Raw genomic sequence first — 16,014 nt, forward strand, 5'->3', positions numbered from 1 at the left:
AGATTAAAAATACGAAGCTTTGACAACTTTAGAATCCTGCTAAAGAAGAATGAGCAATCTAATTAATTTCTTAAACTTCAATTTGTTTCAATTTGCACGGAACAATTTAAAAATAATTAGTATTATGCATCGTTTTTGCTAAATTTGAAAGGCATAACTTCTTTTTCATGAAAGATATACTTTTTTATGAAAAAAGTATGTACACAATATATTTTCTATCACACTATAAATATCTCTCGTTTCTTTGTCGATTCTTGAATGGTTTCTGTTAACAAAGTTAGCGATAAAAACAATTGACTATATTCGTTGGATTTCCGCGCTCGTATTCCATAATTAAATTTCTATAATCAAATTGATTGCTCCGATAAATCAAGCCAACAGACTCTTCTATTTGTTAAATGTACAATATATAGGAAATCCCTACAGTTTCATCACATATTGTTATTAATCATAGCATTATTTGCACGTATACATTTTGCACTGTGACATATGTATTCACAATTATAAGTGAAATTTGTATTCGCGATGTATATAATTCAAATAAAAGACTGTTACATCGCAATTTTAGAACGGCTTGCTTGGTGACTTAAACACAACAAAGGCGACAAAAAAAATACGTCGTTTTCTAGCCGAGCTATGCATACGTTATTACCTTGAGGTGCTAGGTAAATAACGTTCGTCTCGTGGAATTTATTCGACTTTCAACAGTCGTAACGACACAAAGACTATTGCAACCACGAAAACGAGAAACTAGAGAGAAATTCGTGAAAATACAGAGCAACGCGAGTCATATAATCGGTAATATAATTTTGAAAGAAACCTTTGTTTTATAAAAAAAAAATTGTACATATATTGAAAGTACATCCATAACTTTTCGGAATATTTTTAACAAACAAAAATATATATATAAGAATTAAAATATATGTCAGAATTTAGAAACACAAATAAAATAGTTATATATAACACGATTCGATTATTATTGTATGTACATATTTTCTGAATTTTGTCAGAAGTATTTTTAAAGAATTTGTATATTATGTGTTTCGATTTTTTTACAAATGTTGGAATTTTACGTAAGATCCGCTGATAATTTCACGTTAGAGTTTCTCAAATATTAGTGATTGATTTATAAATGTAAAACCACGCCTCGAGGCTGTATCCGTCTGTTTGAACAAAGTGACTGATCCGAGCGAGATGTTGAGCAAACGGTCTTCGCAGACACACGATCCTGAATCTATCTTTGATACAAAAGCGACTAGAAATACGAAATTTCGAATCACTTGATTCATGCATTTTCGAAGCTTGTTTTTTCAAGGGATGTCACGAGCGACAAAGAAAATTCAAGAAACATTTGTTACTTCTGAAGTCGATACCGCCCTAGTTGAGTTCAACTCAACATCTATTTCTACTCAATATTCCCACGCGAACATTCGATCAATTCGTTTGACACATTTAAAATGGAGATTGAGCGAATTTTTTTATTTCTTAGGCTGTATTCATTTATGCTCAAATAAAATTTTAATCATATTTTCAATAAAAATAATACATCTTTTTTTTACTTAGTAATTAATACAAATTCAAAGATTTTATGAAAAATAGCGATAAATAAAAAATTGTTTGATTTGAAAACTTTTAAGGAACTTTTAAGGAATCATATCTTAGCAAAAAAGAACGTAAATAAAATGCTACATAAAATCATTAATCAATCTCAAATCATTTATTATAAATAAAAAAGCTTAAATAAATATAGCCTATAAGAGAGAGTAAAAACTAAAAAATCAAACATGAATTTCCACTTTAATTTTTTAAAGTATAATGCAGTTATTACTGTTTTTTTTTCTTTATACACTATAGAAATAAAAACCCGTTTCTATACATTCTTGCAAATAATATTGCAATTTAATAAAATTTTGAATCTTTGGATAAAGGTTAACGTTAACGACTAATCAATGATTTATTTATGTTGGAACTAGAAGTATCAATTCTTTTTGTACCGTGCTAAATTAACCATGATTATTTTAAAGCGATTCATTGCACCACGAGATGAAAAAAACAAAGAAGACTTGTCGAGTATTTTTTTTTATACTGCTCGAAAGCGTGGCCTCGTAATCTAAAAAGCTTACAATTGGGTCTCCGAAGTGCACGAAACGAGCGCAACGAAAAGCGCGATATTGATACGTTAGCTATTAATAGCGGTATAACGAATTACCCGTTCGCACCATCGATGGATTTTCGATATTCTTTTTTATCGGCATTTCTTTCTCTCTTTCGCTTTACCCTTCATAATACCAATATCTACTATCTATTAAAACGCTTTAGCGAAACTGTAACGCGATTGTTCTTTCACTACGTAACAACATCAATATTATAAGTGTCCTGTCATCACCTTTACTCATATTATCGGATCATATCATTGAATTGTATATGTTACTGTATATCTCTTACATGGCATTTTATTATGTCACAACATGAAAATCGCGGGCTATTTAATACTCCGGGACTAAAATCGATATCTGAATTTCGGCCTACCCGTCAAATCGATCATCCTGCCGGGACAGATATTCGGGCAACCCAGATGGTCAAATTCCTGTGAAGCTATGACTGGAATTAATGGTAATGGTGGAGGAGCGGGATTGATGTGCGAGATATCTGACCGTTTGATGGATTTGACGTGTTGTTGACACGTGATTTGATTTCTTAGCTTTTTAACTACCTGAACACTTGAGTCCCTGATGGGCGATACCGTGAAGCATCGAGCCGCAGTGGTCGCAGAAGGTCGGCGTCAGGTACGTGAAAACCTCCCATTTGTGCTTTTGGCTCGCCTGGGAACAAGAAATAGGGGCCCGGGGAAGCCCGGTCCTTCATTTGTGGTCTGATTCTGTGTGACGGAGAAATCAAGGCGGACGATGGCTATATGCCGATCGATACCCCAAAGCGGGACATCCAGCTCCGGGAAAAAGACATTAAACCCATTCTCTCTTTTTCCCCTTTCCCACTTAAACCCTAAAACTTGTTTTTGTTCTTTTCTTTTTTGCGATCTTTTCCCAAAAGCTGAGGTGATGCAGAAGCAACAAGAGAGGATACGTGCACGTGGACCACGTGATGATGAACATTAAGGACAAGGTGGCGCACACGATCACGATGAACGTCGTTAATGAGAGTGTGCCGCACAGGTGCAACTGGACTCCTTTTACAGAGTCTAAGTTATTATAAATATTGATACGCTTGTGGATACGATTTATAAATCTAAATGTTCTGTATGTGCCAAATTCCTAACCGGCATACAAAGCAAACGGTTCTCGTTTTAGCCATAAAATGAATTTACTGTTTGCAAGAATTTTACTGTTTGCTTTGACGTAAACTCAAACGGAACCTGGCACAATACAGACAATGGTGCAAAATAAACCATCCCTGTGTTTTTGTGTTGTAGTCAGAGAATTTAATCATTTTGTAATTCCAAAAAAATAATTATTGCGAAACGCTTTATGAAAAAGCAGTCATCGTCACGTACAACCTTGGAGAATGTTATGCAATCGCATTCTTCAATATGTGTACAAGTTACATGTCATATATTCAAAATGTAACTACCTCTCAAATTGAATGTATCGTGAATACAAACGATTTCAACGAGCTTTTCCAACTGCACGAAGAAAAGTGCAATTTCACGGTAAGACACGCGAGAAGACTCAAAACAATAGAATAACACACAATGTAACACGAAAATTCCCTAACGAGACATTACTTGTGCAGTCCTGAAAGGTTGCGCGCAACTCGTGGCATGCACGACGGTCAATTGGAAATTTGTCGTTACTATGAATATTTTCCCTTGCATAAAAGACTATAAAAATCAGTTTCACGAGATATCGACGTGGGCAGACTATCATCAGTTATTATCGAGCCTGTGTGGTCAATAGTTGCGTTATTCTTGGATCCGGTGCAGGAAAGGCTTTCACTCAAAGCTCTCAGTGGAAAAAAACATCAGTAGAAAAATGCAGTATTAACTGTAGTCAATATCTACCAATGATGAGGGATCAATAAAATTTTGATAATCTGATTAAAAATTCTAAATAAATTCTCATGCAAGAATATAATCAACAAATAATTAAATTTATAATGAGATAATATACTATATTCCGCTTCATCTTTTCTATTGCATAAGAGATAAATAGAAATTATTACATCTTAATCTCAAGTTACACATCAAGCAATACATATTTCCATGTTCTCTTTCACGATGTAGAAGCAACACAAATAAAAATCTATCATTCAAGATATACAAGATCCTATAAATATAAGCTACTGAATTTTTCAAACTAGTACTGATGAAATTTAATTATTTTCCATGTTCTCTTTCACGATGTAGAAGCAACACAAATAAAAATCTATCATTCAAGATATATACAAGATCCTATAAATATAAGCTACTGAATTTTTCAAACTAGTACTGATGAAATTTAATTCAATAGCATTGTATAGAGGCTTCTTTGAAGAAAGCAGTTTTCTCTTTTTCACGATGCACAAAAGACCTTTGTGCAACGTCAGGCCTCTCGCTTCCGTTTTCCAGCCTTTTCTTCCGGGCCGTAGACTCAATCGTTTAATTAATTTCCACGCCAGTCTTTTGCTCCTGCCTTTCTCTCTTCTTGACGTGTGCTAGCTCGTCTTTTGAGAAAATCCTTTACCGACATTTTCCGTAAAAAGACGAGACCTTTGTCACAGCACGGCCTTACGAATGCATCCGCGAATATCGCCTAAGTGCACCTGGGTACCTTCGTTAGAGCTTCACTCTCTCTACTTGCTACTGATTATAATCCAGTTCAAAAAAGAAATTGTCAGAGAAAAAGAAATTTCTTGGAATCTCGAATTATATTTTCATCACATAAAATGATAAGGCCAAGGGCTTAAATAGAACATTAAAATTGTGTGAAATAAAAGCGTAACTAAATATATAAAGATAAAATACATAGCGCGTTCTTTATAGTATCAAAAAATTATCCTCAAAACTGGATTATAAGCGAAGTACCGTACATTATAACTGCTTTCTAACTGCATTAAGAAATTTTACGCTCCTTAATGATCTTTTCTATTTGAAGTTGTATGAATGTTTTTTCAAATCTGGCAAATATAATTTTGTATAATATACAACATCAATCTATCTTCATGGTATTCTTTTACATCTATCTTTTATAAATATTATTTTAATGTTTACACAAACGTTTTTCTACATTCATGTTTACATAAAATTATTTTTCTATATTTATATTTATTTATAAATAATTTATTGTACTGATCTGATAAAAATACGACAGACGTCACTATCCATCCATTATCCTGTAAGATGCATTCTTTACGTAGAAACATAAAAATATACTTGCATGTATTAAATATCAGTTTCTTATTACGATGAAAATTATTTGAAACTGACGCGAAGACTGACAACGCTGAACAATATCGAGATTCTCACAACAGAAATGATTATAAAGAGTCCAATCGCAGCATTTTTAGCAATCTGAAATAGAACCCCGGCCACAAAATATAGAATGTGGGTATACTTAAAAAACTTATAGAGAATCATTGTCTTCATCTTTCCTTCGTCGACGACAATAAAAACGACAATACGAACGGAATGTAGCTAATTTTAAGAAAGAAGAAACCTAGTAGCTAGAAATGAAGAAATTAGACGATACAATGCGCCATATATATCCTGGAATTGTGCCAGTCCCTCTTTTTCTGTACTCATTTCCTTTTTGTACTCATTTTTACACAATAAATTGTTAAACCGTTGCTTGAACAACTGAATGCGCGAATCATCATGCTTCTGCTAATCGGACTTAATCGAACAATCACCATCGCAAAAGATGCTCCTTTAAGTTCGCCTCTTGTAAGGGCTGAATTAATCCGTGCTGGTTTTATCGCTGCATCGACAAAGTGCAAAATTGCGGTTCGCGTGCCGCTGATCGCCGTGAAAAGATTAGCGAAACGCGATGGCTTTGCTCAACACAACGAAGAAATGATAAACGTGCTCGAGGAGCATAAAAGCGAATCACATGAGATAATCTATGAAGGAAAAGCTAGCTATATAAGGTATCTATTATGCTCTTTATCCATTCATTCACATACAATGGAAATGTTTAATCTACACAGTCTCGGTCAAAAGTACATAAAGCACTTCCACAAATTGACATATAAACGTTTTATATTTAAAAAATAAATTAAAAATTAGTTTTAATAAAAATTAATATTGATTTGTATAAAACATTTCAAACATTTGATTAGTTTTTTTCTTCAGATTTTATTACCGCCTTTTCTAAGAAAATGCAACAAATTGAAGATGCTTTACAATACATACTTATAGCTAAAGCTGTATCTTTTTTCAAATTGACATAACTCAGCGAAAAAATTATCGTTTCGAGTTCCGCAAAAGTATATTTTACTTTGAAGAGGAAACTTTAAACTTTCACACGCTTTTTATTGAACTATGTCAACTGCTTCACTCCGTGTAACTCCGGAAACTAGATTTTCTACATCAATTTTGCAGGTCCTCACTTTGTCATCCGCTATCAGAAAATTAATAATTCCACTCAATTAATATTAAAGTTTCTTAAAATACAGACTTCAAGTTTTATTTTCGATTTTATAAGCACTTCTCTGTATCATAATTATTTATTCATTATTACGTTGCAAGCATTAGAAGTTTCTTAAGAAAATGTATTAAATTAAGGATGTTATATTATGATCAAGGTTGTATATTTTTATACGTATGTTATATCGTTCTTTATTTTAAATTATGTATATGCATTTAATTTTGAAATTATAAATTTAATTAAGAGATTCGCAATTTTGTAATAATAAACAGTTATTTTCCAACTTAAAACTAAAAACTTACAGTATGATTCCTCTACTTAGATAAACTTTGCTTTTAAATCTTTGATAGAATGAATAAAAGGATAATAAAACAAAGAATTTCTTGATCAAGGAATTAACTGATTCATTATAAGTTAAAATTATAAAAAATTTTACTACATCAATTTTTCTTAACGCGAAGAAAAAACAAAATTGTTTATAGATGAACGCTAAGTTAAATTCACAAATGGTAAGTTGTTTCATACTTACGAAATTCTTTTGAGAGAATAGTTGGGTCTGGAAAATCGTAGCCGCGAACTTCAGTTACAAATAAGTAATTTAAAATATCATGACCGAGCAACGACCGAGTCAGAAATTAAATTGTCGATAAATCGTGAGTAATATTGAGAAATCGATAATTCACTGGGTCAAATTAAGACATACGTATTAAGAAGACACACAAGAACATCGCGAACTATCAAGGAAATAAAGAGTTTCAAACGTGAATAAATTGTGAAACACACGAGAAATATCATATTGTTTTAGGACAAACACGCAAAGAATGAGAAAGAAAAAAAAGATGTAAACGAAGAATGACGTCAACGACTTGTGGAAATACACTGAAGAATCACATCGAGAAGATACAGCGAAAATCACATCAAGAAAATACAGCAGAAAAGTGCACGACTTTTGTGCAGTTACGGTGCAACGGCAGAAACTCGTGACAGTGAAAAAGACACAGAATGGTAAGAAGATCATCAATCTACATACGCCTAAGAACATCACGAGAAAGAAAAGTAGAGAGAAGAACGCTTAAAAAATATATAGTTAAAAATTTTAGAATCTTTTCAATATTGTTTTCGATAATATTCACGTAATTATTTAAATACTGCGTTTTTGGAATAACCTTACTAATTTTTTTTATAAATATTATACCGGTCTAACATATTAAAATATTCGTAAACTTGGCTTCTAGTTTCTATCTTCCTTCTTAGGCATATATAGAATTTTATCATCCATCATGCACACGTACACACGCGCGCAACAACACACATCCACACATTTATACAGATCATAAATAAACAAAAACGATTGCACATATATTATTTAATAGATGCAAACTTGGTCAGCATATCGGTAAACTGATAGTCCTGTTGAATAATTTTTTTTTCACACTATAACTGTACAAGGATTATCTACACAATTTCGATGAAAGGGGAAATTCCATAGAAAGAAAAATATAACTCGCGCTCGACATCGATGACTATAAATGCGCTTTCGACGTAGCTCGGCTCGCGTACTAATTGTCAAAGCGAACTCTCTTTTTCCTTTTTTTTTTCCTTTTCTTTCATGTCGTTGAGAACACCTGATGTACCGGCCTAAATATTCAAAGATAAATTCATCCAATTATCGACAAAAAGCATCCTTTTGAAGCACTAACTTCCCGAGCCGAGCGCAGATGTGGATATATACATCTCGAATAAGTGTGAACCGAATATTAAATTATAGGAGATATTAAGCACAAAGGGTCGTGTTATACGCACTTTGATATTCGAGGAAAGCAACAAAAGGAAAATATGTAAAAATTGGATAAGGTGCACTCCTTAATAAAGGATAAGGAGAGAACAAGAGAGACATTAGAAACGTGAGATCTAGTCACATTTCCTTCAATGTGACCTTTCTTTAATATTATCCTTCGCTCTTCTGTTTACAGCCCTGTCACCGGATTTTACTTATGTATAATTATATTCTCTCTCCTTTTCTCCTTGCCTTTTCTTGCCGTGCAAGGCAGTTCACTGTGATAAAATAATATCCCTTTCACAGTGCATAAATCTTATGCAAGTTAGACGTAACAATTCACACATAACACATCACACGCGCGCATACACACACAGCCACATGTGAATCGTCTCCTGCTGATAGAGAGACGCAGTTAATGCGCACAAAAGCCACCTAACAGACTATACAATATCAGTGCAAAATCCACGTCGAAGGATGTACCGTGTACATGATTAAAAGCGCCGCTAATCGCATTAGCAGATACATCGGAACGCGAGCGAACAGGGAGGGCAATTGTCCACTGCGGCGTTCATCTGCGATCGTTGTTAACGCGATTAATCGGATTTTCTAACATCCACCTGTGACGAAGATACGGAGAAATATTTACAGCGAGTATTATTTACAAAAGGAGAGAGAGAGAGCAAGAGATAGACCAAGAAATACTATACAGGAATACAATACGAAGACAAAGCAACACCACGCTGGGCCAAGAAAACAGAAAGAAAAAGAAAAATGTGTAACTAGTGTACTGTACATTGTATAGCTGTGTATGTGTGTGTGTGTGTGTGTGTATTATCTGGTGTGCACGTGTCATCCTCATTGAATAACTGTTTCTGAAAGAAATGTATCTCTAAGCGTGTAGATTGCGTGTTTGAGTCTGAGATGTGCGTTTTTTAGTTTTCATTGATTTCGTTTTCTTTTTTGTTCATCATATGATACCTTGGCACTTCATGCCCTGGTGGATGACACCATAGAGAAGACTACCGCAGTGGTCACAGAAGGTGGGGCTGTTGTAGGTGTGTTGCTTGAATTGGTGCTTCGTCCGCGTGTCCTGCGTTATTACACCATTACACCGTGCACACACACGCAGACTTTTGGGCTTAATGATGATGACGAGAAGGAAGGGAATTGTAATCGTGGTGACGTAATGATAACGGTAGGAACAAATCGGCCAGATCGCTGGATTTCCCAGTTAAGCATAATGCGATACGTTTAAGGTCGAATAATTACCATCTAACCTAGTGAAATTTAGAACTTGCCGAATAAAAAATTTCTAAAATCGGCTTACTGAATCTATTATAGGATAGGATGATCATTTCAAGCGAGATTGAACTCAGTCTAATTACTGAAAAGAGCATTAATTTTTATCTATCTTTCGAATCTATTTGGAGAACTTAGAATATATTTTAAAAAGTTTTAAATGTGATGGGAGATTTTCTTCACTCGTTTAACAGTTACTTGTTCAATATGTAGTTTTTAACATTTGATTGTCAAGCTACAGATTTTGGCATTGAGCTCTGGAAAGCTCAAAATCAAAAAATGCGCTGTTTTAAATAAGTTATATACATATATACTTACAACTAATAACATATTTTTTAGTTTTATGATCTGAAAGTGTTAAAAAAATTTCCTAATAATAAAACTTACTCAATACTCTTTATTTTAATTAAATCTTCTTACGCGTATATTTCTTATTAGAAGTTATTTTGCGTTAAATGTAAACATACTGGAAAAAACTCATTTTTTAAAAAACCTTAGAATTGCAAAAAAATTTAATCTTTTTATTCAAATTTCATTAGCATATTACATAAGAAATAATAGCCAACAAATAAAAATATGAATTTTACAATTCAATTTTTTGTTGAAATTTTTTCAAATGGAAATTTTTTTATAATTTATTTTTATATCATTCCAAACAACATAAAAAATGAAACAGAAAAATACATATAAGAGAAAGAATTTTATATTTAATCGAAGCGAATCTCTCTTTCCCTCTCTCTCTCTCTCTCTCTCTCTCTCTCTTCATGCGTATAATAATATTCATGTAAATTTTCAAATACATTTTTCATAATAAATTTTTAAAGTGTTTCAAAATGTTTATTATTGGATTGATGATCAATGTGATTTGTGATATTATTCCAACTTTAATTTATGAGAGAGAGAGAGAGAGAGAGAGAGAGAGAGAGAGAGAGAGAGAGAGATAGCATTTTAAATCCAACAAACCAAATCGGCGCGCAGTTTATACTGTTTATAGAACTGAAAAATGTATTTAAAAATTTACATATGAACATTAACACCAAAATTCGCTTCGACCGAAAAAAATATAAGATTTTTCTTCTTACTAGCCCATTTTCCACTTAATTATAATAAATGAAAATATATATTTTCGAAATTTTATTTGAAAGATTACTGGTTGTTGATTTTCACGTGAAATGCCGTCCTTTATAGTGCTTACGCAGTTATTGTTACTGCATACAGAAAATATATATTTTCGAAATTTTATTTGAAAGATTACTAGTTGTTGATTTTCACGTGAAATGCCGTCCTTTATAGTGCTTACGCAGTTATTGTTACTGCATACTTAAATGTTTAAGCCGATTAAAATAAAGAATGTTCTCCAAAATCGAAAGATTAAGTGTTGTAACTACGTTAAACAAACTTCAATAAAACGAAGCATTATTCTTCAAATTGAAAAGATTAGTCTTTCGAAGTTCATTAAACTTGCTCAAGCTTTAAAAATTTTCTTATAAAAAGAAGTTTTCTAATCTAGTTTAGTCTTGCTTGAAAATAAAGTACTACTTTAGAAAGATCTGTAAGCTCTTTAAAGCTTGGCGATCAAACATGTTTCTTTGACTTCCCGTTAGTTATTGTAGTTATATTAACGATCGAATGTCATGCTCGAGGTTGACAATGATTTAAATTATCGACAGTGTTTCTCGAAACTGCAATATAAAATTACGCAACGGCGCAGCTTTAAATCCAAACATAATTAAACAATGTTCTGATTAAACAACAGCCTACGACCAGCGTTCTCATAATTTCTCGAAGCCGGCTACTACCGCTGTTTCCTAAATAATGTTCGAGGATAGGATAGCGGAAATCGAAACAAACTCGCAGGAAGTTTCGTGGGGTTTGGCGGTTGTCGCAAATCCGGCATGCAACCAGTGCATTAAGCCTTCCGATGCTTCTGGCCACCGCGGAAACGGGTGCTTCCGCTTCGCCAGGCGAGAAGTTTCGCCGGTCGAGGCGCAAATTCGATTAGTCCGTTCCTCGGTAGTTCATTATTAGCAACCACCTTGCTATTAGAAATTACACGGCTGTCCAGTCGAAGCATTATCAAATGAAAAGTGATGTCACCGTTCTCGACAGAAACGCAGAGTGGAGGCTGAGAAATGTTAAATCATCCTGACTGTTATGTGTGCAGTATAATCACTTACAGATAAAGAGGCGTCGTTCATAAATAAAATTCGAGTTTCATCACATATCATCTATTCCTATTTTCATTTTTAACAAAAATAATAAGCAGATCAAGAAACAAATTATAACGTCGTAAATATAATTGATAAATATCTATGTAATTTTGATATATTCTTCACACTATCGTAATAAAAAAATGATTCACATTCAATGAATAAACAATATTAAACAAAGTGTCTTTAATACCGTAACGTAAATACTCAATTGAAAAATAAAAGCTTTATACATCTGAGCTTAGTGCTTAATTTGGTGTGAATTTTATATACATATATCCAATCCTGCAAACTGTGCGCTGAAATCGATATTCGGTCTTGATACACAATTGTAAATAAATTGGTTTCCGTGCGCAGTTTGCAGAATTGAATTTACAAAATGTATATACAATTCACACTCTGAATTATTTAACCTCTAGACAATACTTAGCTCAGATTTTTATTTCCTAATTAAAATAAATGAACATTATAAATAGTTTAATATTGCACAAGATATTTTTATTGTATAATAATATAAATATCAATATTTTTGATATTGACAAATTTTCTAAATTGCCTCATCCAAGCATTATCAAAAAATTAATAACTATCTATAGTTATGTAAAAATGACTCATAAAGAATTAAAATCTTTCTCTGAAATGAAGATTCGGTTTTATAAAAGTTCGATTCAAATGTGTGCATTGCAATAGATTCACAAAGTAATATGACATATCGTGAAACGTTAGTGCACTATTATCATTCAATAAAGCTGATGATATATGTTATTATACATATATATATATATATATTGTAGGAATACTTCGCAGATTTTATTCCTACGTTAACTGCGCGACTTATACAGAAAGAATAAAGAAAAAGAAGCTATCCACGCTCGCTCACATGCGCGCGCTTTTCTCCTTTGTCGCAGCCTGTGTCCAACAATGAAAATGCATTATGCACCTTATATGGGGAAATCCATGATCGCCGATATTCGCGCGGATCAATAGGCGTGGAAAGGATTTGAAGCGCAGAAGCATAGAAGGAAGGACAAGAAGTCAGCGCCCAGGATCAAAAGGAAATAGCGAGGACTCTCGATTAGTTCATTGGAAACTCCTAAAGATAAGTAAAACTTTTTCCTAACGCGACAAAGGGAAAACGTTTACGACTCGAATATTAAAATCTTCTTTGACATCATCTTTAAAAGTTTCATAATTATCTAAAGTAAATGACAACATCCAGAACATCCTCTCAGGTCGACGTTCTTAACTGTAGGGGAGAAACGTAGGATGTATTTAACTCTATATTAACAAACAATTTAAACTTTACTTTTTTCTAATATTAATGTTCTCGATTAAACTTTGGCGTTGTAAATAACTATAGGGGTTAAGGTCAAACTTCTGAGGATGCAACGTATACTCATATTTATTCGATCAAAGAAGAAAGGTATATTTTACCATCAGGGAAAGTTTTATCAGTTTCCTGAGTGATTGAATGGTGAAGAAGATGTAACTCTGTTTTTACGGGGGGAAATTGTTTCGAGCCGGAAACGTTTTGCCCTCTCAGACGAATACATCGGGAACAATATTACCCGATGTATTGTTCGCTTGTATATATTTGGTCGTTTTGATAAAATCATTGCGCAGACTTACAAGCGTGGTTAAATGAAGCGCAAAAGGACGCGGTGGCTTAGGCCAATAGGCAGTGAGCACGGTGCGAGACAAATATGAGAAAAGAAGCTTTTAGCCCCCGGGTATGGTTTCTCTCATTTCTTTCTTTTTATCCTAGCCAAGGATCCTCTTACTTCATTTCTCTTATCTCTTGTGTTCTAATCTCGTTAACTCGTTGTTTCTTTAAACAACGTTAAGTTTTACCAGCTAAGAGATGAAAAAGATACTACGGCTATCTAGTGCAATAAATTTCTGTGTTCTTACAGAAACATTGCTTTCCGTATCTCGGCAGTAAAGAAATTCGAAGATAGCTTACCGAACGGTGCCATGTATAATACCTATATCTTGAAATTTTTATCCCCTTGATACTGAAATTTTTATACCAACGCAAAAGTTGTAATAAACTAATCGTTTTTTTAATTAACAAATAAAGATGCTGAAATATTTATTAATAGATACTGGCAACTTAATTCAAACATAGTAAACAAAAATAAATAAAAAATCACAAAGAAAGAAATGTATTTAAAACCTACGGCAAATCACCTAATTAAAAATATATTTTATTGTTAAATTCATAACCTTTTTTTTTATTCCTATTGTCATCTATATATCAAAATATAAATATTGTATCTCAATATTTATATTTTTGTGCAATTGTTAATTATGTACCTACTAATTATCATAATTCCGAGAATCTTTTTATACATTTATAATTTGAATAAGTGTACTATCTAACAAGGCAAATTTTTCTTGCAAACGACGCTGTGAATATCTGCAACGTTGCAATTTTCAAAAGACTCTACTCTAGTGATTTTGTAACCTAATTAGTTCGCTTCTTCTAATGCACGTCAGATTAATAAAGGCTACCTTCTTATGGGCAGATTGACTGAACGAATTACTGACGCGCGCTATGTATACGTTATTATTATCCATTTACAAGGTGACGGCGTGCGATTTATCGCAGCCTTCGAAAATGACCTCGATATTGATTATATGTACTGCTACCCTTCCCCAACCCTTTAGCACCTTACGAGGATGAGACAGTTTCACACGCGTTTAGCAGCTGTGCAGCAGCCAATTAGCGCACACTCAGTTGAACGCCACGCTTGTGAAACGCCGTCACGTACCTCATTCTCCCACGTTCACACGCGGAACTTGACTCTCTTTTGCGGTTCAAACTAATGTAATGAAAATTCCACAGTCATGTACTCGCGCGCGCATTCCTTTTTTCTTTATTTTATTACTGTCGCTCGAATGTAGTTCAAGGATTATAATATATAGGTATAGAAGGAATTCGAGTATTTCGTCAACTTTAACTTTTTACAATTAATAACTTTTTTAATAAAAATTATGATTGTAAATAGAGTCAGAAATTAAGAAAACAATGGACAATGAGAGAAATAAAAAGAATATATACATAAAGAAAAAAATTCAGTTTTATTATTCGCTATTCTTTTTATAAATAGTAACTCTTTTAGCGATGAATTATCATTCCTATTTTTTCACGACATCAATTATGTTATAATAACGTAATTACATTATGATACTTTATTATTTTATCACAATTTCGTTATAAAAAGTTTCTCAATCTCAGGGAGAATTAATAATTTTATCAATCACAAGTTTTTAACATCATAAATAACTTTGTGGCACATTTGTTGTTAGATGGTAATATTTTATAAAGATTAAGATATAGGTTTTAAAGCAACATTGTCATGCAAATTTGGTTTTCCATCATTTACAAAAGTCAAATTTAATCTGCGACGTTTTACACAGGAAATATAATATATCATCTATAACCAAACCAAAAATCTTTAGTAGAGAGAGAGAGAGAGAGAGAGAGAGAGAGAGAGCTTCCCTTTATTAAAATAACATATTAATATTTAATGTATCTTGAACGTATACCCGCCTTTTTACGAAACACTCAACTTTTTGAGATTCAAAGAGCTGCGATGATGAACTACGTGCTTACTCGAGGCACGAAGCTTTAAAAGCTGACATGTCAAACAGTTATTTGACTCTACTGACCAGTTTGACCAACCTTCAAGCTACTCTCGGTGACCTATTTCTGGTACAAAGAGACTTTTGTTATACTTCTGACGTTTTGACTCGTCCTCGGACTATCGTTATAGTGCAATAATATAAAACTTAATCAAAACAACTTTTGTATAAGAAGACAAATTAATAGTGCATTCAAAAATTCAAAAACTCAGGAGAATAGAAGAAACATATAACTGAAAGATTTTTTGATATTATTAAAAAAAAACTTTATTTAACTTTCGTTTCTTTCAACTCAATGTATCCCAGACACATGCATGTTCAAAAACGAGACATAAAATATCTTCAAAATGTCTAAAAAAACATCTGTTGAGGTCATAACAGATTTTTTGTTTCGGACTTTAAAAATCTGAAAAAATTCTTGTATACTTATGAAACTTTTAACAAGTTTTTATTACAATAGAACCCGAATTGTACTTTATTTACTTTTTACAAATTT

At 32.9% G+C, this 16,014-nt stretch overlaps 1 protein-coding gene across 2 annotated transcripts in view; it reads right to left on the reverse strand.

Annotated features, from left to right (window-relative positions):
- The window catches only part of Pkc53E (Protein C kinase 53E), a 66,299-nt gene that overhangs the window by 12,078 nt on the left and 38,207 nt on the right, over nt 1-16,014 (reverse strand). The window contains exon 5 of one of the 2 annotated variants that reach the window (XM_018507488.1): nt 9,340-9,451. In XM_018507488.1, coding sequence (XP_018362990.1) covers nt 9,340-9,451 — 112 coding nt within the window. Of the gene's footprint in view, nt 1-2,713; nt 2,823-9,339; nt 9,452-16,014 lie in introns of both variants that reach the window. The other variant, XM_018507490.1, reaches the window with a different exon arrangement.

This window comes from Trachymyrmex cornetzi, unplaced genomic scaffold, assembly GCF_001594075.2.
Source record: "Trachymyrmex cornetzi isolate Tcor2-1 unplaced genomic scaffold, Tcor1.1 scaffold24, whole genome shotgun sequence".
In the NCBI taxonomy this organism is placed as follows: Eukaryota; Metazoa; Arthropoda; class Insecta; order Hymenoptera; family Formicidae; genus Trachymyrmex; species Trachymyrmex cornetzi.